Source organism: Nasonia vitripennis, chromosome 4, assembly GCF_009193385.2.
Source record: "Nasonia vitripennis strain AsymCx chromosome 4, Nvit_psr_1.1, whole genome shotgun sequence".
NCBI classification, from domain to species: Eukaryota; Metazoa; Arthropoda; class Insecta; order Hymenoptera; family Pteromalidae; genus Nasonia; species Nasonia vitripennis.
The window spans coordinates 29,696,493-29,722,456 of record NC_045760.1 but is presented as its reverse complement, the minus strand read 5'-3'; the positions used below and the strand labels follow the sequence as shown (position 1 = coordinate 29,722,456).

Genomic DNA, 25,964 nt, shown 5'->3' with positions numbered 1-25,964 from the left:
CCTGTACGTCGTTACACACACATACAAGAGCAACAAGCGCCGAGAGCTTGAAAAAGGACCCTCGCTTTAATGCTACAACAGCAGCCGAGATAAATCGAACCTTCCCGTCGGCATTCCGATATATAAACGATCCGGATGAAATGTATACATATGCTCTCGGCGTATCAGCCGGAGATCATCAAGCTCACTCACTCTCTCTCTCATCGGGATTTTCTGTTATGCGATAATCTGGGTAATACATCGTCCGAGAAGCATTTCCGGATTTGGCAGGGCTTCTAACGCATTCGAGAACGACCATTACTCGAATTATCCTCGTCCCACGCGCTCCATCTCACCGGGAGCTTTCGAGCTTGACACAGCCGCGTGACACACGTCTCACGCGTGATGTGTACGAGGGAGAGAGCTTTTTCCTCTAGCTCACTCTCTTTCCTTTTTCCTCGTTTCCCTCGAGGTGTGCGAGCTATATAACCCGACTCGAAACTCCCGGTGCTGCCGGCGCAGTTAAAAATTATTCCGGAAACTCGCACTACCTACAGATATAACGCAGTCAGGCGTCTCGCGTTATAGTACACAAGTGCTTGAAAGCTCCTCGAGAGGACTCGATTAATAAAGATGACGCCGGGGCGGATTGCATATGCGATGAGAATCGACTGGTTTTCCGTCCCTTTTCCCCTCTCTCACTTGCTCTCCCCAGAGCGTCGCGGAAAATCCGGCAGAAAGTTAGCGACCGCCGCAAACTCGCCGTCCCTTACACGATGGGAAATGCAGATGGCCGAAGCTCATTCGAATGTGTGTGAGGCTACGATGCTAAGTGAAATAGAGCAGGACACGTCGCGGCTCAATCATGACGCGAGTGATCACCGGTGAAAGTTGGCCATAGGGCCCCGGGGAATCCCCGTAACTGCTTGGGAATTCCCTTACGTGTGTGTGTGTGTGTGTGTGTGTGTGTGTGTGTGTGTGCCTAGACGCGTCGCGACGATGGAGATGGAGTATTCGCGTATACACAGACAAAGCGAGACCTCCAGAACAAGACGCATCGACTTCATTACATTCGCAAGCTCGTCTGTGTGGGAGGAGCGTTGCAAAGTATTTGCTTTAGTTTGCATATATGGTTTACCGCTTCAAAGCAATGTACTCTGTAGCCACGCGGCTCTGCAGTCGAATTTGAATAAAATAGCTCGTCGGAGGAGCATGAAAATTGCACGTTCGCTTCCGGTCGAATGTGTAGCTGGGCTTCGAGCTTTCGGGATAACATTCGATTTCGAATTCAAAGTTTGGGGATGAGCTGCGGAAATTTGGCCGACGTGAAATAATAATGAGCGTGCGGCGAGCTATTGTAGTGGTAAATTCGAATTAAATACTGAACATGGCGATTAGAGAAATAATTATACGAATTTTGTTGCATATTTTAACAGCTTAGCGGTAGTCAGAGGGCGCTAGGTTAGTCAATTGAGGGTATAGAGACTAATAAGCTTCACGAACGAACTTGCAAATATTTCAGAACGCATTACGATGTATGGATTTATAAGGTCCCTGCAAATCGCTCTATATATATGCAGCTTAATTTCTATGTTCCATTCCAATGCTGCAGACCCAACCCAGCCAGGATTCCACAATCAACAGCACAACAACCTTGAATCATCACCCCCATATAGCTCCATTAACTAATTTAACCTACATAGGCTAAAAAGAACGAAAAAAAACCGCAAAACTACTAAGGTATGTACCACCGCCAGTTTCTTTAAAGAGACGAAGTATCGGCCCAAACAAGATTCTGTTAATCGCGTGTTTCTTGGGGTGCATTTATCGGGCATTCTCGGTACGTTTGCACGTTTTTTGGTTAATCTAACATACGTAGGATTAAAGAGGACGGAAAAATACGCAAATACAGTTAAGTCTGTACTACCGCCAGTTCCTGCTAAGGGACGAAACATCGGCCCAAACAAGATGCTGTAAATCGCGTGTTTCTTGCGGTGCACTTATCGGATTTTTTCGATATCCTGGCACGTTTTCTCGTTGCTTCAGCAGTCATCCTGTTCTGAACTAGCCAGTTAGGACTGACTAGTTACTAGTCAGGTGACCAGTTTTTTGCTGCATTTTTTACTAGGGAAGTCCTGGCTATATTCGTATTCTGCTTATACATCAGTTAGGCTATGATAGGAGTCCTAATACGATTTATAAGGTACGGTCAGATACATCCGCGCGCTTTACGCTCGTAATTTTGAAACGCAAAAATTTAAACTGGACGAAAAAAATGCTACAACGAACAACCAGGAAAATTACGAGGCTATTATTCGTTAAAAATCCTTAGACCCCCTTACTTTCTATATATTTTACCTACGCGCATAGCGGCAGCAGAATATAATTTTCAGTTTCCTACGAGAATTTATAACTGAGTAAACAGAATTTTTCTCCTGTTTCAAAGGAATTTCAGAATATATACGCGTTGCATGTACGCATACGCATGAAAAATAAACGACGCTTCAAAAACTCATTTTTTGTCCTCGTCCCCTCTGCCAGATTCATCAAGAAGAATAATTATTCCGAAAGTTACAATTTTCGCATACACACCGCTCGCCGCATTCAAATAAAAATTAAAAACCAACGCCGTCGCTAAAGACGCTCGGATTAACATCCCTTCGAGGCAGATTTATCATCGAATTATAAAACCGCGTCTTTGTACAGCTTAATCTACGAAATCACGCCGTTCGAAAACGGGAATACAAATTTTCCCGCAACGCGAGGAACAAAACGCTCGCGAGTGCGTCGTTGCATCCTACTGCAGCCGAGGAAATATTAGAACGCGCGCAGAGAGGCCCGTGTTCCCGCATATCTCTGTCACGGGGGGGGGGGGCGGGGGGGAGCCGCTCGCTCGCGCAAAACTTTATCGCCGCCGCCTCCTCCTACGTTTTCAAATTTATACATTCGCGCCTAACCGATTCCTTCCTTCTCCCCCTTTTTTCAAACGAGCCGCTCGTCGACTCTCCTTTTTTTCTTTATTCCTTTCCTTCGTCGCTTTTTCCGCACCTTGGGCGCGTTATGCCTCGCTCGCGCGACGCTTTTTAACCGAGCTATTTATCACTCCGGGAGATTGCCGCGCTCCTGATAAATTTTCCGAGGGCGAAATTTACCGCGCTCGGGGCGTTAAAACTCCCGATATAAAATTAAGCTTACACGCACGATATTTATCGCGCGCGCGACGAGAGTGAGAGAGGCGAATCAGTTTCAAGAGGTGAAGGAGGGTCCTCTACTCGTTGCGCGTTCGATGAGATTCAATTTTTTTTTCTTTTTTTTCGAAGGGAGATGTTCGCTGATTCATCTTATTGGAATCGCGGTGCGTGAAATGGCTCTTTTAAGCGATGACGCTTGGAATGACACTCGTTATAATCGTTAAATTAATTGATCCCTGATAATTTTCGAGAATACAATCGAGGAAAACAAAAGTGCTCTTCGAAAAATTACTATTCACCTCCACGCAACAACCAGCCCTTTCTCGCGAATACGCAGCGTATCAGCATATAAGACGTATACCCTCACGCGCACATGAGCTTTCTCTCTCTCTCTCTGATGCATCCGCGGAAGACGACGTCGGGGCGAAGGAGGTAGGACGGGCGCCTTACCGTAAAAGCGTGATCCGTTAAAATGTGCCCTTAAAGCTAGATCTCCTCTCTCTCTCCTCCTGCGCGCATTTGCATGAGCCTCGCGTGCGCTACATCTGCCTCAAAGCTGCACACGCACGTTCCACACACAGACGTACATACAACACAAACACGTTGTAAGCAGAATCGCGTGGGAGTATAGCAGTATAGGGGCCAGGCGCCAGATTAGATTATATTACACAGCAGCAGCTCCTCCTACTGAGAGTCGCGCAGCGGAAAATTTTACGAGCCGCGCCCCCCCCCCCCCCCCCCTGTAACGAACGCGTATATGCATATGAGCTGCATGACTGCGGAGTACATATGGACGAGAGCGAATATAACGCAATTATCCAGTCGACTCGATGCCGACGAAGCGGAGAATCCGAGATCAAAGCAGACTCGTAGCTGTGCCGATCGCGACTACTGACAATCCTCACAGGGACTCGATCCCCTTTGTCTCATTGCTACGGTATTTTGGCCTGCAGTGGTTCATTCTCTCTCCACGTACGTCCCTTTCACGTCCGAGTAGCTCTGCTAACTAGATAACTGTGTGTCCAAGCTACTTTTTTTCAACGTTTATTCAACAGCGGCGACGGTAAAATCAAACGCATCTTATCGAGCGGCGCGTATAACTCCTGACTCGCGGAATTTCTCCGCGCTGGAACGCCTAAAATACCTAGAGCGTATAGTGGAGGAGGCGGTAAGGGAGACAGCAAAAATGAAATCCGCGAATAAATCCTGGAACGCGAGCGAATTTCGATACATAGTCGTACGATCGATATTCTTTCCTTGCGTATGTACTGAAATTTTCAAATGAAAAGCTCAAAGCCGCAATATCAACACCTACCGTACTAAAGCTCTCTCGCGGCAATCATAAGAAACGGCGAAACCGCTGACTCGTATACGAAATTGCGAGTCGCTTCGGGAAAATTAATCGTGTTTATCCTGACTGGGAAAGTTTGCCCTTTTCCGCGCGCAGCCGCTCACAATACACTTGCCACATACTTCAAGGGAGCTATACTCTTAGACGTGAGGGAGAACACCTAGCGTTACTTATACACACTATATATACTGCAGGGCGTCATTCCCTTCGGTGTATATGATGTGCAGCGTCCGAAACTAGTTTCGGAGACACTTCGCGGAGCCGTGATTAACAGCGAGCTTCCGACGGGGCGTTGTTACAATACAGCCTCTGGCACTTGACTTTTTCACAGTTACGGTTAGGTCATCGACCTTATTTATATTAAACTCGCTTTCCTAATCATTCCGACCATCTTGTTTGTACTTGAAGCGTAATTTATCGCGAATTTACAGCACAGAGAGAAGACGTCCGCCGAAGTATTCTCCTCCGCGCAACTCGTCGCAAACGATAATTTTGCAAAAGGTCCCCCTCTATTTCAGAGCGCGGACTCTCTGCTCAAGCAAAGGCAGTTAAGAGAAGAGAGAACGTCGCTGAAATATCGCCAACTCGCGCGGAGAAGCAAACGAGTGATGGTGCTATATGCTCCGGCTCTCTGTGTATATATAGATATATTCAGCTATGGCTAGAATCGCGATCTCGAGCGAGCGGAGGTAATAAAAGGTCGCTATATAATGGATAGACGTCGCGGACGTGATTGAGGACCGATGGCTGCAGGACTCGCGAAATACGGCGCTTTTCATTAGCCCAAGGGGCGCCGATTGTTTGCGGACTCGTGTAAGCTGGTTAATGGCGTGTAAGAAGTTTTCCACTGACCTTTTAGCTGCGCGAGTTTAATTCAGGAGACTTGGAAGATCAGCGATTTGTAGCCGAGTGTCGACATGAATTGGATTGCGCCAAGTAGCTGGAATAAAAATGCAAAATTATTTATTTACCAGAAGAAATTTACATAAATAATATTTAACATTACAAAATGCATAAACTGTTTGTTAAGAACGAAACGGAGGTGGGACGTTCGATCGAAAAGTGAGCTTTCAAGAAAAAAGCTTAATCCGTTTCCACGTCAAGTGGGCCGAATTCATCGAGCTTCTTATAATGCTCGATTCCGAACCGCGAACGATCGTTCTCCCTTGGCTCCGGCGCAAAGCGACTAAAACGGCCTTAAAATTCTTGCCCCGAGGGCTTCCTGAGAGAGAAAACCTGTCTAATTCAATTGAATTGATAATCAAAAGGGAGAAAGAGCTGCTGCAATGCGAATGAAAACAAAAAAAAAGAGGAATTGAAAGAGAGACGCTGGAAAGGGGGATGATCAAAGATGGGGTACCTAGTAGTTACTTAACGCCGGCGATGCTACTACTGCGAGAGAGAGGAAAAGGAGGCCGTAGAAAAGGAATGAGACATCGATTTCTCTTCGATCGACAGTCAAAGTGCGCCAGATAACGTCTCACTTCACGGTATAGACGCCGCCGAGCAATTAATTAAGAAGCCAAGAGCGCGAAAGCGTTGATTAACACTTTTCTCAACGCAATTTTTTTCTCTTCAAGAATTTCGTTTACTCTGCGGCTAAATAATAATTGGTTGTATGTAAGACGCCTTTTATAATATCGCGGCCTGTTTGGAGAGAAGACGCGCGGGTACGTTTAAATTACGGCGAATCGCGAGAATCAACTCTCAACGGTGGTGTTTTCGCGCTGCTGTTATCTCTCGCTGTGCGTGAATAGTCCTCGGTACGGTATTTTAATTTATTTTTGCTTCTGCTCCGCAAGCGCGACGGAGAGAGATGGGAATTGAAATTTAATAGTTTTTTTCAGAGACGCGAGAGCCTGCTTGAAATAACGATGAAGAGCCCCGAGGTAATGGACAAAATTTGTAGTTGTAATTTTACCGAGAATAAAGAACGCAGAAACTGATTTATTTTTCTTTTTATTTATAAAATAAAAGCTTCGCAATTCACGAACGAAAAAAGCTTTTAGTATAAAATTTTACTCGCATTGTGGCTGCCACAGCATTATCGTACACGAGCCTTTGACATATCGCGGAAAAAGATCGACGCACGCGTAATAATTGCTTTGCCAATATAATTATTATCCGCTATTAATATCAAATTGAATGCGACATACGAGCAATGTATCAATCAATCGTGAAATGAGCATATTAGCGACGGTTCGCACACGCGAATTTCGAAATTCGTCCAACAATGCGCTCTAAACCCGAATTCGAATAATTACATCAGCCTCGACAAAGCTCCGCTATTATGTTATATATAGAGAGAGATTAATCAAACTCGCTCTTCGGGCTTTTTCCCGCGGCGACACTTGGCACTCGATACCCAAAAGAAATATCCCGCGGCGATTACACAAAATCGAGGGATTAAAGCCAAGAATCAGCTTTTCTCTCTCTCTCTCTCTCTCTCTCTCTCTCTCGAGCGCGATATTTACCTCTTTTTTGTCGGAAAATCGAATCGAGAGAATAAGCGCGCGAAGTTCGAACCCGCAAGCGGAGCGAATTGAAGAGGGCATTGAGAGAACGCGCCGAGAAGCTGTATTATATAACGCGCGGAAAAGTCGAGCGGGAGAGAAATTTCATTCGGGCGAAATGAGTCGAGCTATGCTGGAAAGTTTTCGCTAGTCGCGCGGACATTTCGTCGAACGACGCCGAGAAAACGTATAATATATATATATATATATATATATATATATATATATATATATATATATATATATTGAAAAAAAGTGAGGTCACTGGACTCGGGCTCTGTCTAGTCTGTCGGCGTTGACTCATTATTATAAGAGTGCTCCCCCTTTGTGCGGCGAAAACAAATGTACACGTCAGGTGACAGCGTGTGTGGGTGAGATATACGAAACGAATTTTTACACGCAAGTATGTATCTCTCTGTGGAATATTCTTTTGTGCCCTGCTGCCGGGAGTGAATTGTCGTGTTTTTCCGCACTCGACGCCGCTTTGAGGGTCTGTTTTGCACTCTCGTTCGTTACATTTGATATCGTCGTGTCTGTGTGCGTGTAAATTTAAAATAGAACAGAAACAATAGCTTTCCAACCTAAGAAAAATCGGCGCGAGCGAGAGAGCCTCTCCTCGAAAAACAAATTACTCTCAGCGAAACAACGACACTTTAATAATAGCCCTCTTTTCTCACGTCCGCAAGCGCGTATGCATCTTATTCTCGCGCGCGAGCCGATACATTATCGGGAGTCAGCTCGGCTACATCCACATCACGTTCGGCGTATCGTCGTATGCAGCAGCAGTAGCTATATATATATATATATATATATATATATATATATATATATCCTCTGACAAATGCGCGAGCCATTAGCGCGTCCCCGAGCATTTAGTTTGCCTGCAGTGGCTATACAGCAGCGCCGGTATGCGAAATGAGTTGAACGGGGAGAAAAATACCGACGATAAATACACAGGGCTAACAATTAAGCGGCTCTAGGGTACAGCAGGGAGGAGATAAATTTTAACGAGAGCCGGCCGAAAGACGCTCTTTCTAAATCGATGCTTTTTTCAATTTATCCTCGCTGCACACAGGCTGCGGATAACGATCGAAGGATTTGTTTACGCCACCCCCGCAGTCCAATTACGCTCCTAAACGAGCGCTTCGAAGCAATTCGCATAAGTGAGCTAGCGCAAGGATAAAACATTTTACAGCATACACCACTGCACTTCCGGCGATGCTTTTTTATGGACAAGCCCACTACGATTCAGATGTCAAGAGCAAGTCGGTGCGCTATATGGCTGAAGAGACGAGAGAGAGAGAGAGAGAGTTGGAAGTGCCGAGTGGTGCCAAGAAGTAGGGCGCGAGAAGCCGAAGAGAAACAAACATAATAAGATACGTGGAGAAGTGTAAGGCAGAGAGGGAGAGAGTCCGACCGAGGCTGAATAGAGTGCTCTCAGCAAATTGGAGCGCTCTGGCTTTTCTATTACCAGCTGCGAGCTCTCCGCTCCCACTTGGCGCTCCCTACCAGCGCACAACAGACGCGCAAGAGTATCAGCCTCCTTGTGCCGCTACTTACTTCCGGCATCGAAGATCATTCGTATTCATCGCGTTGTAATTGCTCATTATCACTTGTGCCTCGTAGCGATGAAAAATCACTGTATGAATATTCTCGCAAAGCCTCGCGAATGTAACCATCGAGATACGAAGAAGCATCGGAAAAATTCCCTAGCTGCAGCCAGCGAAGTATCTTATGTATGTATATATAGAGCAAGACACACGGAGAGGATGAAGAGGATTTCCGATAACCCGACGGCGCTGCAGCGCAGAGAGTTAAAGGGGAGAACCTGTCACCGAAGACGAGCGAAAACCGAGAGAATCGATCCTCCTTCGGAGATATACCGCGCGAATCATAAGAAAAGTTAATTGTCTCGGGTTTCTCAAGGCTATTGTTGACTACTCGACTGTACGAGAGCCTGTGTATAGATAGTTCTGTGGTCGAGCTGTGGCTGTACAAGATTCCCTCGGTTGAATTTGCCGGTTATTTGCTGGGCAAATGATATTTTTATTCGAGCTGAGCTCAAGAGGTGCTGTTGTGTGTGATATTCGTAAGTAATTATTATTTTTGTGAACGCAGAGTTATCGTGGCTATTTTTCATTAATTTTTTTAGTGTGCTTCATCGCAACACGAGAAAATTGGATCTGATGGCCGGAAAAAATATGTTTACCGATCGACGTCTGAAGAGTCGAAAACAACTTGCGGGTCTGGTAAATATAGAAACAGAGAAAATTCAACAAACCCTTTTTTCTCAACCCAATCAAACGTTCCCCGAAGCCGAACAAAGCAACTTCCGCAATAACCTAATAACTAAATATTCCCTATATATACCGATGAATACAACACCGACACCGCAACGTTTTCCCTACACACACACACACACGCATACATCTGGTCGTCGCTCATCGAAAGCAATATACATCCTACCGCGAAAGACAAACACACGACGGCGTCGAAGCTCCGGCATAAATGATTCGCAAAAACAACAAATAACCGCAAAGCCGGAAGGCCGGCTGGCACTGAAATTCCGCAGCGTCGTCTAATCGGAGTATTCAATGTTTGTCCAAAGCAACAGAGTTTACGCGCAGCCAATACACAACACGCTCTCACACACAAACATACCCCTATACTGTACCTGTGTATATGCTTATACGTCGTCGCCCACACACACACACACACAGACACACGTATTATAGATATTCGCGTCGAAGCTGTATAAGCAAAACGTTAGGTCCTTATCGCGGGCGGTCTATACGCAGCCTACGCGGATTATACGCGCAGCTGTGTGTGTGGGGTATTGTTTTCGAAATATAAGTGTGTGCTTGTATAACGAGTAAAAACGAGGACGATGGCATATATTACGGGAGAGTTGACGTTGCATCAACTTATCGGGCGAAATCCCGGTGCACACCGGGGCTAAATAAGTCAGTGCTACATATATAGGTATGTATACTGGCACTGGCACAGACGCGCAGAAATTTAGGCAGTACGTATATACACGCTATACTCTATATATAGGGTGAGAAGAGCAAAAAGGGAGTCTGCATCGGGGCGTCGGGGGGAAAAGCAACGAAATGGACTTACATACATGCATATAGGCAGGTGTGTATAAACTGAAATATACGAGTCTCAGTGAAAATCCAGCGCGGAAATCTGCTCGAATGCCGTCATAAATCTGCCCTCGATATACGCGTGTGTGTATGTATCGAGCGACGACACCACCCACCCACACACATAGACGTATACTTATATCACACAGACTATACATATTTATGCGTCTGCATTGGAGCCATTTCACGTCAAATCTATAAGCGATTTTTTTTTTGTTGAGGGGTAAACGCACGCAATTTTATTTTCGGTTTGCTCGCGTATTTCCGCGCATCCGCGTGCTAAAGCGTATAAATATCCATCATCCGCGAGTTTGACTCGTGTGTGTGTGTGTGTGTGTGTGTGCCTGGAGGAGAGATCGATGCTCGCATGTATGGGCGTATCTCGTAATCTTCTGAGATCGAGCGTTTGGTGACGTTATTTTTTTTTTTATCGAGTTTCTTATTTATCAAAGGTTAGCTAATTATCTGTTAATTAACAGTTAGCTAACTTTTCTTTAAATGTCCACTCATACAAAATATCAATTTCTTCCAGTAAGAATTTCTCCCCATCAAGCTTCACTCGTACTCGCATTAATCAATTAATCAAAAAATAAAATAAAATCTCCACACCCACTCGCGTACTACACACCAAGAAGAAGAAAATCCACCTCGAGCGCGTCAGTCAGTTCGATAGGCGAAAAAATTACGCGAGTGAATTTATTTCCTCCGTCGCGCAGCGTTTTAATTTTCCTCAACGCGCCGCGCTCACGTTCGCCGCCGCGACGACGAAATGCCAAAAGCCAAGCGCTACTCGGCTCTGCAGCAGCCGTACGTGCGCGTCAGAGATCTGGAGCCGGTATATATAGCTAGTCTCGTCGTCCTACGGCGTCGTACGCGAAATTCATTTTCCGCTAGCTCGGCTGCGAAAGACCAGTCCGTGCCGTATACGCAAAAATGTATTTCATTCGCGAGAGAGAGAGAGAGAGAGAGCTGTGTGGAGGCAGATCGAGCGTATACGCGCGTTTTATTCGTCGCGCCGCGAGAGAGCTGAATAATTTTTCCCGAGAGAGAGAGAGAGCTGAGGGACTATTTTTTCTAATTAGCCCCCCCCCCCTCCTCCACCACCGCTTTGGAATTTTAATCCTCGCGAGCGTGTAATCAACCGCTCGTTTAATCACTTTAATCGAGGGGGTCATTATTTCCTGCGCGACACGATAATTGGATTACACAACGACGTACGCGTATAGTGGCTTTTTATTTTCGATGAATAATCAATCCCCTCTGGACATCGCGAAAGAGTAAAGCCCAGCAGCAGCACTGAAAGCCTCTCAATATTGACAACAGCTGTTCCGTCGGCTAATAATCACGGATCCCCTGCTTGAAATTCAACGGGCATCGCTATACTCGCTCGCGCGCACACAGCGATTTCCCGCGAAAAAAAAAAAAAAGAAGAAGAGAGAACGGCCGCAATTGTAGCCCTGTGTATAAGCTCGCCGGCAAGTTAAATTTTCCCAGGCGCGCTCTCTCGCGAGCGCGCCTTTTTCAGTTTCGCCGGCTAAGAAACCTTGAATAATTCAAACTCGCTTTTTCCGCCGCGTTCTCGGAATCCGCTATCTCGCCCTCTCTCGACTCTACGGCAACTTTCGTATCACGAGAGAGAGAGAGAGAGATGAATTTTTGCGGGGGAGGCACTCGTTGGGAGTATAGTTTCGCGAGTGGGCAAAGTTAGCCGTGATCAAACGGATCTCTTTTTACCTTTCTGTGCGAGCGAGGGTATAGTGAGGGGGAGGATGAGGCATGACTTCGAGCGAGCTTGAGCTTCAGTGAGATTATACGCGGAGGAGACGATAAGTTTCTATTAACGCTGCGAGGATGGGTCTTATCAATCGAAGCTTTTTTTCGATTTGGGTATTGTTGGATGTTGAGAGCGTTTAACTTTACAACGAAAAAAGGATAAACTTTGCACATCAGTAAAGGGAACTGTGAACAGTGAAATATTTACTCCAGGAAATAACGAAAAATTGCACTTCAGCTAAAAAGTGCTTCGTACGTAGAATCGCTTATCATGTTAAAACTGTCGAAAATTCCGTAGCTTGTATTCAAATGCTTCATTTAAATGAGAATATTTTTTACTCAAGGGTTCAAAAACACAGTAGCCCTTCATTATTCCCGGAAAACGGCTAAAGATTTGAATTTCTTTCCGCATTTAACGTATACCACACATGCGACGTTCAAGATTAGGCGTACATGCCAAGCTCTCGCGAGTGTCTTATCAGCCTTCAAGCAGAAGACTCCCTCGCAAGCGTCTCTTTCACTGATGTTTGCCTGCAGCATTCACAGAACGAAGCAGTCGCGTGTAACCGCTCAAATCCGCGATATCAAGCGCCTCTGTCTCTGCGATATAGTGTATATACACGTAAGAGCGACTGTCGACGATATTAATACAATACGCGGGGAGTACAGTGCGCCGTCAAGTGTTGGCTGTATGTAAGGGAGAAGAGTGTAGAGAAGTATGGAATGAGCGGCTGTGACGTTTCAAACGCGAAAACCGCGAGTGCGGGGGCGTGAGGTATCTTAAGCGCTGAGGGTGTAGACGTGCTCGTAACAGAGCAGGGATATGGGTTTTGACTAAATAATTGGGATTAGGAGACAAAGGGGATTATTTCGGTCTTTAATTTTGAGGAGAAAGCATTTCGATGGTCGTGAAATTGTGAATTACTCGTTGCGATATAGATGCTGCTTTAAAAAAGTGCCTGGACACCTGAACGTGTGTGTATCTGTGTGGCTTTAATTATTATTCTGCAGCAATTCTAGTGAAAAATCTTTTTTGTATTAAAACCTCACTTCAAATACGAACACACTTTTGATAATTAATAATGTATAGCATGAACAAGCTTCAGCGAATTCAATTGTTCCATCAAGCGAACGCATTCAAAAGTAACAGTCTTCATTAATCCCCCCCTTAAAATTTGAATAAACCAACCATTACCCCAAGAAGACACCTCGATCAAAATAAGGGCCATTAAAACGAAATCAGTACACACAAGCGTCATATCTCTCGAATTCCATCGGGGAGAAATCGTCCTCGTCGTCCTACTGCGGCTCAGGGCCGCGAGTCTAACCAAGAGAAACATAACAAGGGTTCGCCGACGCGTGTATAGCATCGTTGTCGTAATAGACGTGAGACGACCGGCGACGGGATATCGCTCGGAGGGCGCATGGAAGATGGATGATGTTGTTCGCGAGCGAGACGCGGCGACGACTGGCCCGTCATTCGCTCCTGCCTCTGGCCTTGCCCAACATCGACGGGAGCAATTAGCCTAACGGAACTGTTCATGGATAACAATAGCTGGATGACTTGAATCTTATTTATTTATTTATTTTTTTTCGTGAAAATACAGGCGCGAAAAGGTCAAACGTGATACGCGAGGAGAAGAAAAAGACGAGCTGGAGAAGAGAAATCGAAGACGGCAAGAAAAATACACGGAAAATAAACTTGCGGGAAAGTAAAAGGACCGAGCAAACAAGAGCAAAGGAAAGTTGAAGGGCAAGAAAAATACAAAAAGGACAGAGGGTTGGAGATGGCGAAGAGACACAGGCTTAAGTTTGCTCGAGTGAGTGTATAACGCCAGCCTCTGCCTCTTGTTTTCAACAAAGCAATCTTGTGGGTTTGTACATTTTATAACAAGAATTAAAAAACATGATTCTATTGTGATTTTATGAAAACAAAGCTCCAGTAGTATTCTGAAAAGTTGTGAATAGTTTATGGAAATATAATTTTTATTGTACGCGCGTTAATTTCATGTTCGTTGAATTCGATGAAACAATTTACTATCATTTTTGTTTGAGAAGTACTAAGCGATATATCACGGTTCAGCCCAAGCTTCTTTTTGCAGAAATATCGGCTCGTTACGCACTTTGATGAAAACTTTATTCGGAAGCCTGATTGTCCATTATTTTGCGAGATTCACGCGTTTCGCGCGCATTTTTCGACAGATTTGAAGCTATTTTTAATCGCTCGTCACTATTGATTGGGCCGAAGCTTTCCCTCCATATAGTCAAAATATCCATAAGCATTTTAGTACATGACACAAATCAAAGTCGACATTGCTTAAAATCCAACATGAAATGTATGAAATGCTTTATAACCACTCATATGACACAAGGAATAATAAAGTCAACTAAATCCGAGCAATAGAGGCTTATCGCGCTGTCGTATACGTATTTTACTGATGCTTTTGAATACACGCGCGCACTTGTGCTTGGAACAATGAAAATTTGACCAAATGCATTTCGCGATGTATAGCATTCACTTGTTTAATTGAATGGCACACGTAAAATGAACGTTTCTGAAACTGCTAGGACGAAGACTAATAGACGGACCGATGGGGGAATGATTAATTTAGACATATTGCAGCAAGTTATGTATATACATATGAATAATGGTATTTGCCGAAAGTAACTTGTCAATCGGACCCATTATACACTAATGAATATTGATACGACTCTCGTCAGTGTTATAGTCAGACGTATCAATACAGACAATTCATCTGACGGTTACGTAATCGCTTCAAAAGCGCGCGAAAATTCAAACACGTCCAACACTAAATTTTTTCCAAAAAAAGAGAACAATAACGAAGCTACCCAGCCGTCGCATATCGCGTTTAATTATTATTTTTCGAGGCTGAAAAAAAAGCGCGCGCGCAGAATGTCTTCGTTAGATCCCTCTCCGCGGGGCGAAAATATTGTTCCACGATGACGATCGAAAGCCTCGACTGCCAGCTGTAACGAGAAAAGTCAACGCTCGAAAAAGCGAATCCCTAGGGTCCCCCCTATGGCTACACAATAACGAGTCCGCGAAACGATTTTTGGCGCGCTCTGCTATATATATAGTATCGACGTTTGCGGCGCCTCGACTCAAATGTCGTTAGCGGCGACGCGACAGGAAAATCTGACGCGCTAACGAGGCTCCCCAGCATTTTTTTCGCCCGCAGTGTCCTTCCCCCCCCCCTTTTTTTATGTTTGCGCCCACGCGCTTTCGCGTCGTCTACGCGTGTATATACCTATATACCGAAGCTTCAACAGCTGTCAACTTGAAATTTCGTTTGTGGTTCGCGCGTTTAGCGGCAAAGAGCGACACATGTCCGGGCGGGGGGAGGGGGGGGGGGATGTCGTGATTGACGTTTTCCGTATACGTATATATGCGTTGAGGTACGGGGGCCGTTTCTCGGTTTCATTTTTGCGTATAACGATGCAGCGAGCGCCGAATGATTTCCCCGAGCGCGACGAGAGTGCACTTCATGCTTCATTTTGCTGATTGCGTTGCGTACGCGCTCGAAATCGCGTTTTATTTTCGTCGACGAATTGAAGATGTCGCGCGATGATTTTACTGCTTCTTCGGTGTGCTTTTATGATAGTTAATGTAATTAGGAGCGTGAGGGAATTGATGTTAAGGAGGTCGCTGAGTCGATTTGAATATTCAAATTTCCCGCCGTACCGGAGCAGACGACAAAAAAGTAATTTGCTTATAACAAATGATAAAAATGGAATTACACGATGAAACTAGGCATGGTTGCTCTCTGTTGTGTAATCATCCATCATTTTACAAAGTTCTAGCTGTCCATAGGTTTTTTGCTAAATGGCATTTAAATAATCTCGTAAATGCACCAGTTTACAAAATTAATATATAACTGAGCGCAAATACGCATGACTTATCACAATTTTGTTTTTATCGTTAATTATGTAAAGCAAACTGGTTGAAATTTTAATTTTTAGTTGTATATTGTGTATTGTACTCTTATCAATACTTACTGATAAAGAAATTTCCTTCCCAGAATGATATCGGTCGATAAAAAAAATTAGTTCGCATCATTCGATCGATATTTTTGCAAAAATTCACAACAAAATATTAAACCGTCGCGAGTATATTAACATTCCGATGATAACAAAAAAGCTTTCGTTGCCAACGTTGTCGACGCTTCAATTCACACGGCGCTCGCGCCATATGGGCGCGAGTAGCGTTTGCCAACTTAACCGTTAGAGGGGCGCAGTGTTTCCTGTTTCTTTTCATCCGCGGTACACGTCAGGTACGCTGCGTGATTCGGGTAACCCCGCTATTTTTATTAAAAAATGACATTATTTAAGTGAACAATACGAAAAATATTGTTGAAAACCGTAAAAGTGACCTTTGCTTTGTTGTTCTTTCGAGTTTTCGTCGTTGATTTTTGTTTTTTAACACTGATTATCATGGATTACGAACCGGATATCTCGTGTGGTCTACGGACACTTCGCAGCAGAATTGTACAGATACATTGGCGAAATTGAATTTTCTGTGTTAAAATCGTGTTGTTTATTAATTTACATCTGTGTACACTGTTCTATGCGTCTCTGCGAGTGATTGTTAATGTTTTAGATTTGTTGTTCGCTGACCGACGAGTAGTCGCGGTTCCTAACCTGTTTTGTACACATAACCCCGATAATTTGTTGATCGAACGTGACAATACGATGATTTCGATTAGAACACTTAGTTAAGTTAGAAGGAAGATAACTGATCATTGTTTAAATATTTTTTAGGCACCGACATGGCGGACAAAGTTGCAGAAAAGCCCAAGGCTACGACCAAGAAGCCAAAAGAGAAGCCAGTGGAACCTGTTCCCTTGAAGAAGAGGCCTTTCAAGAGGCACGGTCGTCTTTATGCCAAGGCTATCTTCACTGGCTACAAGAGAGGTCTGCGTAACCAACATGAACACACAGCTCTTCTGAAAATTGACGGAGCTAGGGCAAAGAGTGACTCCGATTTCTACATTGGAAAGCGTTGCGTCTATGTGTACAAGGTTTGTACATGAAAACTCTTATTATTTGCTGATGTATGTAAAATTTGTTTCATATTCTCTTGTGAAATTTGACTGTTCGAGTTTTATAAGGAAAAGACGAATAGAAACAGTATTAAACTATACTTTTGCTCATTCGCTGATACTTAGGACAAAGATTAATTATCGTCTTAGTTTGAAAAAAAAGCTCTTTATAATCTTAACAAGACTATTTTTACAGCTAGAACATGATTCTTCAAGTGACATGATTCCATTCTATAATATACTCATTTTCATTGTAATTCTAGATCGTGTTAAGAGAAATTGATAGAAAATTTAATATAAAATATTGAAAATCATTCTTTGTCACCTGAAGTTTTCTTTAAGTGAATAGATATGTAGATCTGAAGTACTTATTGTTAATTCAAATGTTTAGGCCAAGAACAAGACTCCAGTTCCCGGAAAGACCACCAAGAAGACGAAAGTCAGGGCTATCTGGGGAAAGGTCACACGTCCACATGGTACCAGTGGATCTGTGCGCGCCAAGTTCAAGAGGAATTTACCTGCTAAGGCCATGGGTCACCGTATCAGGATTGTAAGTATTATTTTCATTGCAAAATTAAATCCCACAACTAGTGCATTTTAAAAGATATTTTCCTCGTATTGTGATAAATCATTTAAATGTAAGACAGCTTAAAAATAAATAATTCTTTAAATGAGTTAGTCTTTGCCGTGGAGCAGTGATATATGATAATGCGCTCCAAAATAATTAGAATGTAGAAGCAATATCTATATCAATACTAATCACAATTAATTTTTTTGTTGCAGATGCTGTACCCAAGCAGAGTTTAAATTTATGTAAAATATTAATAAATAAAAAAAAACACCTTTTGGTACCAAATACTATGTTTTCTTATTCAACCCTGCAATATCATAATTTTTTTTTAATTTGGAGTCAAAGTATGCACCTAATAGAAACAGCTTTATAAAATAATTAAAAGCATTCTATCTTGTCAGAAACCTAAATTTAGAGCAAATTTAATTTGATAAAATACCACACATGACATATGTTGCTACTAACTTATCAACAAATGATAAAGCAACCACCGTTTCACTTAACACATCGTCATATCGATTGGATTTGTGAATGTGACGGAAGCCATTTTCCTACCACTACCAAGCATATACCTATATATGTATACAGACGCACAAACACTACGACGCGAGCGTCAAAGCAGTGAAAGGTTTTCTGTCATCTGTCGTTAGTCGTGCTGCGATACCTGTGATCTACTGATGTCCACTTATTTATTTTTATTTAATACATTAATTCCTGACTTTGTATAATGTTCAAATTAATCGCTTTATCTCGGTAACACAGACTATAGTGTATTCTATAGGAGTATGGTTATGAAAAAGTGCCAAAAGTGTAACTAAAACAATGTTTGCCTGCTTTAGAAATTGCTTTGATAATTTTGGGCTTGTTACTGCTCAACATGAGCCCCAAAAAGAAGAAAATTATATTTGTCTGGACACAAATAATATGGGTAAGTCTTTATCAATTTTGTTATCAATTGATTGCCCCTTTTAAGGAAAACTTAATTCGACATCATTGATCTACCATTTGTGTTAAATTAATGATAAGTACAACGTTTTCTTTCATTTTTCAGGGCAAGAAGTAGTAGTAGTAAAAAATTGTGGACGAGTATGTGGTCGGGGAGCAGTATTAGGAAATGCTCCATTAGTACAAAGCAAAAGTTATTTTGAAGTAAAAATACAACAAGAAGGAATATGGGGAGTAGGCATTGCAACAAGGTCTACAAATCTGGACACAAGCGTGGGTGGAATGGATGCTGAAAGCTGGGCTTTTAATTCAGATGGAGTAATACGACACAATAAGGAGGAGTTGCATAAAGTGCAAAATTTGCCTCAGGAAGGAGATATAATCGTAAGAGAATGAAAAATATGGTTAAGAAAGAGCCACAGTGAAAGTGACAGTTAATCTCATAGATTTTGTATTGATTTCTAGGGTATCTCTTATGATCACGTAGAACTGAATTTTTATTTGAATGGAAAATCAATGGAAGCACCTATTATGGGCATCAAGGGAACGACTTATCCTGTACTTTATGGTAAATCACTGTCTTAGCATTTATCAATGGTGTTAAAATTGAGAAAATAATTAATATTCAATTTCAAATTGTTTCAGTGGACGATGGTGCAATTTTAGATTTTATTTTAGAAAATTTTGCTCACAGCCCACCAATGGGTTTTGAAAAAATTATGTTGGAGCAATCTCTGCTCTAGAAAACTAGTGCATTTTCTCTAAACAACTACATTCCTTCCGATCATCCATCCACATGTGTACATTTGAGCAGTGTGATTAATCTTCATTTTGTTTACATCTAAAGCATAATCAATATCAAAGGAATGAACCTAACTAATGATTGAATCATTAAGAATGTACTAAAACATACATTTTCAAAGTTCCTCTACCCTTGGTATTGCTGCATGCTAATGTCTTCTCGCAACGAATAAATTTTAATTGTCAGAGAGCAAATATAAACACAGTGTGTGAATATATTAACTTAAGTGTATGCAGTACATTGTAATATAACAAAAAATACTGTTGATACAGAAAAAATATTTATCGATATATAATATACAATTCTATTTAATCTGTGCTGTTGTATAAAAAAATTATTTTTACCACAATGTGATGAAGGTGAAAAAAAATGGAAGAGATTTCAAAATCAAAATACTTGAGAATTCTCAGGATTTATTAAAAGGTTTACATAATCAAACAACTTTTAATCAAGCTGCCACGTATTACAATAACTATATATTTTCTTATTTTTATAATAGTAGTATACTGAAATCTTAAATATAATATATATATATATATATTGTATACGTGTATACAATTCATATAAGATTTTTTATATCCAGTAGTTCAGTAATACTTAGATCTATTCGATACATTATTTACACTCGCATAAACAAGATATAAATGGCTTAGACCTTTTTGTTCACTTCATTAGGCATATGTCATGGGTTCGTTGACCATTCATCTCAAATTTGACTTTCTTATTATTATTATACATTCCCTAATGGACAGATAACTATTCTAAACAAGTGCAACACCCTGTTAATAACACAATTTTACATAATGTGTAATTAACAATTCTAATGATTATAACAAAGAATTTTAGTAAGTATCATTTTCAGCAACTAGATCAAAAAAGTGGGTTACATGCTTCCTCAGTCTGCCATTAGTTTTGCCAATAAACTTTTATTAAGTGTCATTTAAATACTAGTTTTCAAATGTTGCTTTTTGTGAACCTTGGATTCACTTATGGCACTGTTATGGTATTTTGAAACCTGCTCAAATCAGATGTGCAATAGTTGTTATTTACTTTCTCAGTAAATAGAATTTTCAATCATAAATCAATTTCAAAAAATAATTTTTAACTCGTTTGCCTCATTTTCTGGCAAACTTTGTACAATATACAGAGAATATAAATTCCGCAGAAAAAAATTTTAGCAAAAAAAAAAAAATAATAAGTAGAATGATTAAAGTGTAAACTTTTAAAAAGTCCACATAAAAGTCTTTTAATAAATGTCTTTGGTCCTTAATATTATCAATATTTTCCAAAAACAGTAAAACATTGTGTAAAAAGAAGAAAATTGTATGTATGGTATACGTTTGTTTAAGATCTCTTTTTTAGGAGCAAGCAATTAAAATAATTGATATTCCACACAATGGCATAACAATTATTGCTACTGTGTACTTACTTTAAAAATTTACTACTACTAGAATGCATAACAAGATTTCAAACTCAAAAGTTTGTTCAAGATACCATAAAATTGTTAAAATCGTTCAAAACAACATGATTAGATAAACTTACTTAAATCAAATCTACAGTGTAACTACAAAATATGTTAACATTTCTTAGCAATTTTTCGACAACTCAAACCGGAAAGATCGCACTTGATAAAAAAATTCATCAGTATTTAAAAGATATTTGCTTTATGTTACAGTTAGGTTTATTATAATATTCCAATCGTATGAAATAACTACTCTGGTAACCTATAGTCTTATTGCACGTATCAACGTTCACTGTTGAGTATTAGTTATTATCCTATGTGATAGTACAACTTTCTTATTTTTGCTTACATAAACTTTAGGCTGTTTCGAGAGCGCGATTTCTTTTAAAATACAATTCATTGATCGTTCCGCAAATAAATCACAAAGATTTGTAAAATTTGTACAGTGGTAAAGCAACATTTATAAAAAAATATCGGGATAAAAATAGTTTAAATTTTATCGAATAATGTTCATGAATAACTCTTGATTAAAAATCGTTCTTTAACACTATGCTTCTGCCGTTAAGAACTGCCAGTTTTATGATCAATCAGAATCCTTATGAATCAGATAAATGATAGAGTTAATTCAAATCGTAACAGAGACTCCACATAAATAAATGATGTTTTGATTTGTTATCATCTTAATAACGCATAACATGATTGATTAGAAACTACACGTCTGTATATACTGAAGTTATTATATACAAAGTCAATGATATAATAGATTTCAACATTTCTTATGGGGAAAAAATTAAAAAAAAAATCAAATATTAATATCCAATAATTAAAACTACTGGTAAATGTTAATGTGCACAATAATGTTCACTGTTCTGAGATCTTTGTATGGCCCTATCATCAATAAACCTAATAAGATCAACTGTGTTTATGACCCATAACAATTCTTAGCATACACACAGAGGGCAATATCAGAATTTATTTGATTTTGCGTATAAAAAAGATTTTTTCATCATAAGAACAAGCTGTAATTAAATACGAACTCGTATGTAAAATTTTTCTGGAAGAGCATAATTAATTGAGAAATCATCCAACAAGACATAATAATGTGTATGTACATTGATACTGAGTCATATTCGCTGTTTGCCTCTTGTTTACTGCCTTTCTTTGCAGTTAGACCTTTGGAAATAAAGTACTTTAAAGTAGTTTGTATATCACAATTTTTCCACTTCTCGAGCTCTTATTCGCACTATCACACATATATCATTACAATATGAATAAACACGAAAGTTATATTTTATTTTCATTTTAAACTTCTTTGTTAATTAATTTAATTAGAGAAAATGTACAACTACAATAGCAATTTAGTTTTGATCTAATTTTTAAGATTAGGAATAAATTAATGGCACAACTATGTACTAAATGTAATGGCAGTTATTCATATGGATTTAAATGCAAATGAATGTACAGCAAAAAATGTATGAAGATTTGTTTGTAAAATAATTTAAAACGCGAGCTTGATATTGACCTGTTGAAATACATCAATAGATTTCAAAGTCATTTATAGTATTAAGCATTCTGTGTAAAAACGAAACATATGTGCGTACAAGTGGAAGAACTTTGATGAAAAGATGTTCTAAAATTAAAACAATGACGGTCGCACGTGAGATACTTTCTTATAAGATCAAACGCTGTTTACATGTAAAACAGCTGTGAAATAAGTATCGAAGAATGGGCCTATGTTTTTACGGTTTTTCTTTGGTCTCGTCCAAAAAAGCTTCTATAAAACTTTTGGTGAGTTCAACTATGTGCAGCATTGATGAAAATTTCCTATTCGCGTGGAATCGTTAAAATAAAGAAAATTAGTTGCCTCTGTTAAATGTACCACGCAAGCAAAAAATATTTCACAGTACGGCTGTATGCAGGTGAACGGACAAATTTACAAATGTAAAGCGATTTTTAACACTTTACGTAAATAAAATGCATGATATCCGTTTGCACTTGGCAAAGGACAAACTTTCATTTTTGTGCTGACCTCTCTGTGCATTGCACAAAGGGTCTAATCAATGTCTGTTGTATCTTCTATCACTGAGTCCCAATTGAATTCAGTCACACTTTGTCTTGATGGCAACTCACCAAGGTGCTGGAATCGTTGAACAAAGTAGGGGTCACGATCTCGGAGATGTCGAAATCTTTGAAATGCAAGATTCGTCGCGAATTCGTACAGTTCAAGATCCAATTTGTTAAGCCTTCTAACAGCATCCAGTTGTTCGGGAGTAAGAGTTGCCATTGTCGCAGCGCTTAGCGTTGCGTTGTGTTGTTCGAAAGCAACGGCAAATCTCATTCCGAACGTTTCCTCGAAAGAATATTGTCCTACCTGGTGATAATTATTGCATTATTGAATCAGCCGTTAATAATTAATCTAGGCAAGCAGTGCACTTTGAAACGATGAATTCTTGTTTGATGCAGGATAAGGACGTGTGAAAAAGCTCTTCGTAATGTTAGAAAATAGCGTTAAAAAAATCTTCTTTGAAATTTCTTGGAACCCTGTTCGATTTTAAAGCTGATCTTATTGTGGTCAAATAATAATATCCACAATTCTATTGCGGAAAGTTTAAGGTCTTCTGCAAACTTTTTTTAGTCTTTACTGAATTTAATGAAAGAAAGATGTCTTTCAGATCCTTTCTTTCATTACATGAAACTGCTTGGTCCAAATGTGAGCAAGAGGGTTAACACGAAGCAGCTGTGCAGTTCATTTTAAGATAAATATACATAGAGGGAGAAAGAGTAAGAAAGAGAGTAGGAAAAACAAAACTGTGGTATACGTAAGGCATCTGGGGTTCACGTAAATATTTGCATTGAAACATCTTGAAAGATGCCTTTGAATATTGATGATGTTTATGATTAAAATAAACGTACATATTTGAATAATAAATGAGCTATTGAATTGTTAATATGTTATGCTTGACATGCACGCAAAAAATAAATAAACAATTAAAATTTACCTTTTGATACTCCGTAAGCATGAAGAATGGCATGTATTTCAGATTTCTCTTTGCACTAGCTAACATAAGTCGATCTCGTTCTATACTACTAAGTGACGAGTTGTAGCAACCAACAAGAGATAGATCTGCTAACATTCTAGTCTGTCTATTGCTTGCTAAATTATGTGGGCAGGCCATAAACTGCAAAGAAAACGACGTAAGGTATTTGCAGCTGCAATATTTCAAATAGTCAAAACAAGGTGAACGTTGCAACTATACCTGTTCTAAAGTTACTCCCTTCCAATTAGGTCCTGGATAGCACTGGGGTATGTTAGCCTGAGCACCTCCACACCAGTGACGAGCACCTTTCCAAGTGGCTCCTCTTTGCACGTGTCTAAACTCGGATAGGTACCTCGCCACAGGATGTCGAATAATCGTTATGTAAAAATATCTTCTTTTAACATTATCTCCTTCAATTTTGTTCAACTCAGAATCAACGCAACTCGTTAATTCTGTCCAATCCGCGTGCAATCCACATTTCCACCCAGTGGAATATCTTGAGAATAACCAGTTTTCATTTCGGTTTGGACGGAAGCAAAAACAACGTTTACGTCGCCTTTGACAAGAGCATGGCCTTTGCAGATCAAGATCACGAACCAAGTGTTTACCAAACAAAGTGCCTCCTGCAATAGAAATGGTTGCATAAGACAATTGTTGTACCGAAGTAATTGGTTTGAGTACATCATCAAACGGATAATTTCATTGATAACATAATGATGATGCAAACAAGCAATAGGAATGATGGGAGTAAAAAACAGAATATCCTTAGCTCAATGCAAAGAATAACGTACAAAGAGCAGGAAATTGCAATTTTTATGCAAATGACGGGTGCGTATTGAATAATGCAAAAGAAACGTATATAAAGTTGTCATTAAGAAAATAGAATTCATTACCAGTCTTTTGAATGTGCAGGAACACCATGACATCGTGAGCATTGATGTCGAACTGAAAGGTGTCGTTCAAAAAGATATCGTCGTAGCCCAGACTTCCTTGAATGCTCTGCAGCTTGAACGCAGGATGTACTGGCAAAAAATTATTTTTTTCTAGTTCAAGTGAATTAGATCCTAGGCCAAGGGTGTTACCTACAACCAAAAGCACACGCGCACACTCGTTTCATGCAGAACAGCAAATTCGTCTACCTAAATGTAGAGCCTCTCCTTCGATAAACAAGCGGTTAGAGCGTATAGCACACATAATCAAAGCCTCGCATGCATATATACATATGAGACTTAAGCGCGCGATTACAAGCGCAATCTCGGGAAAAATCCCCAAGAGCGAAGAGTGCGCAGAGAGATTCCGCGATTCTCGGCTAAATAAACACACATATGCAGCATCGCGTAACACAATCGTGCTGACTCGGATTATTATTACGCAGCGAAACGCATCGCCGGCGCGTCGTCTCTCGATTAAGAAAAGAAGCGAAAAATGAATCCTCTCCCCGAACGGAAATAGCCTCGCGCGAAAAACGAGCTGCCTCTGATACTTATAAGTGCTGAATGTGTCTCACCCGAGAGAAGAGGTTCGGAGAGTCTAGTCGTCTCCTTGGGATCTCGGCTGCTGAGGGCACAGACATGATCGGGGCAGAAGTAGCCAAGGTAGAGCATACCAGCCAAGGCCAGTAGGAGGCAGATACCGACTATGCCCCGTAACCTCGAGCGCCTCGTCGTCCTCGAGTCCGTCATCGTCGCGGCGCTCGTATCCTCCAACAACAGGAGCGACAGGTCACTCTCGGCAGCCGACGTCGTCCCGTCCGGAGGAGCTCGTTTGCTCATCTTTCTCCATATCACTCCACACCGCTCAGCTTTAGACCGACTTTACGGCCCTCGCCGAGCTCCAACTTTTCAGAGCACACGACGACGAGGATGATAAGAAGATTTTGCACTGGGATGCTGCTGGCTCCGCGCCATCGGCCATGACAGTGTGTAAGTATATGTGTGTGAGCTCAGACTCGACTTTGCTCTCTCGCTCGCCCGCGCAGATCTCTCTGTGCAGCGCCGAGTGTGCTGCTGGCTCGCTCGCGACTGCGGGAACACTCGACGTCGAGAGAGGAGAGATCTATCCCTCTCTCTCTCTCTTTTCGCGCGATGGGGGCGCCCCTACTACGCTGGATATATGCAGACGTTTCGCGGA

The 25,964-nt window shown here is 41.2% G+C and overlaps 3 protein-coding genes across 4 annotated transcripts; 2 read left to right on the top strand and 1 right to left on the bottom strand.

Annotated features, from left to right (window-relative positions):
* Positions 1-7,382: 7,382 nt before the first annotated feature.
* Positions 7,383-17,872, top strand: LOC100123262 (60S ribosomal protein L35a). Its single transcript, XM_031930833.1, has 4 exons — positions 7,383-7,389; positions 16,736-16,995; positions 17,408-17,566; positions 17,800-17,872. The coding sequence occupies exons 2-4, from the start codon at positions 16,744-16,746 to the stop codon at positions 17,821-17,823; spliced, it is 435 nt and encodes a 144-aa protein (XP_031786693.1). The 5' UTR covers positions 7,383-7,389; positions 16,736-16,743; the 3' UTR covers positions 17,824-17,872.
* A 301-nt stretch (positions 17,873-18,173) lies between these two features.
* Positions 18,174-21,466, top strand: LOC100114836 (SPRY domain-containing protein 7). The gene is made up of 4 exons (XM_001607715.6): positions 18,174-18,515; positions 18,639-18,916; positions 18,998-19,100; positions 19,178-21,466. The coding sequence occupies exons 1-4, from the start codon at positions 18,410-18,412 to the stop codon at positions 19,273-19,275; spliced, it is 585 nt and encodes a 194-aa protein (XP_001607765.1). The 5' UTR covers positions 18,174-18,409; the 3' UTR covers positions 19,276-21,466.
* LOC100123272 (heparan-sulfate 6-O-sulfotransferase 2) lies at positions 19,714-25,879 on the bottom strand. 2 transcript variants are annotated; one of them, XM_031930830.2, is made up of 5 exons: positions 25,342-25,879; positions 24,728-24,856; positions 24,054-24,457; positions 23,796-23,975; positions 19,714-23,167 (listed from the first exon to the last, which is right to left on the bottom strand). In XM_031930830.2, the coding sequence occupies exons 1-5, from the start codon at positions 25,604-25,606 to the stop codon at positions 22,850-22,852; spliced, it is 1,296 nt and encodes a 431-aa protein (XP_031786690.1). In that variant the 5' UTR covers positions 25,607-25,879; the 3' UTR covers positions 19,714-22,849. The 2 variants fall into 2 exon arrangements, with proteins under 2 accessions (XP_031786690.1, XP_031786689.1); XM_031930829.2 differs by having other exon boundaries at positions 24,728-24,916; positions 25,342-25,878.
* Between the last annotated feature and the right edge of the window lie 85 nt (positions 25,880-25,964).

Bases quoted from the DNA above. Each gene is read 5' to 3' on its own strand.
- LOC100123262 (XM_031930833.1), top strand. From the start codon at position 16,744: ATGGCGGACAAAGTTGCAGAAAAGCCCAAGGCTACGACCAAGAAGCCA. The intron at 16,996-17,407 runs GTTTGTACATGA...TCAAATGTTTAG, and splicing joins GTTGCGTCTATGTGTACAAG to GCCAAGAACAAGACTCCAGT. The intron at 17,567-17,799 runs GTAAGTATTATT...TTTTTGTTGCAG, and splicing joins TGGGTCACCGTATCAGGATT to ATGCTGTACCCAAGCAGAGT.
- LOC100114836 (XM_001607715.6), top strand. From the start codon at position 18,410: ATGTTTGCCTGCTTTAGAAATTGCTTTGATAATTTTGGGCTTGTTACT. The intron at 18,917-18,997 runs GTAAGAGAATGA...ATTGATTTCTAG, and splicing joins CTCAGGAAGGAGATATAATC to GGTATCTCTTATGATCACGT. The intron at 19,101-19,177 runs GTAAATCACTGT...AAATTGTTTCAG, and splicing joins GACTTATCCTGTACTTTATG to TGGACGATGGTGCAATTTTA.
- LOC100123272 (XM_031930829.2), bottom strand. From the start codon at position 25,606: ATGAGCAAACGAGCTCCTCCGGACGGGACGACGTCGGCTGCCGAGAGT. The intron at 23,976-24,053 runs GTATAGTTGCAA...TTTTCTTTGCAG, and splicing joins AGGGAGTAACTTTAGAACAG to TTTATGGCCTGCCCACATAA. The intron at 23,168-23,795 runs GTAAATTTTAAT...AATTATCACCAG, and splicing joins TGCTTACGGAGTATCAAAAG to GTAGGACAATATTCTTTCGA.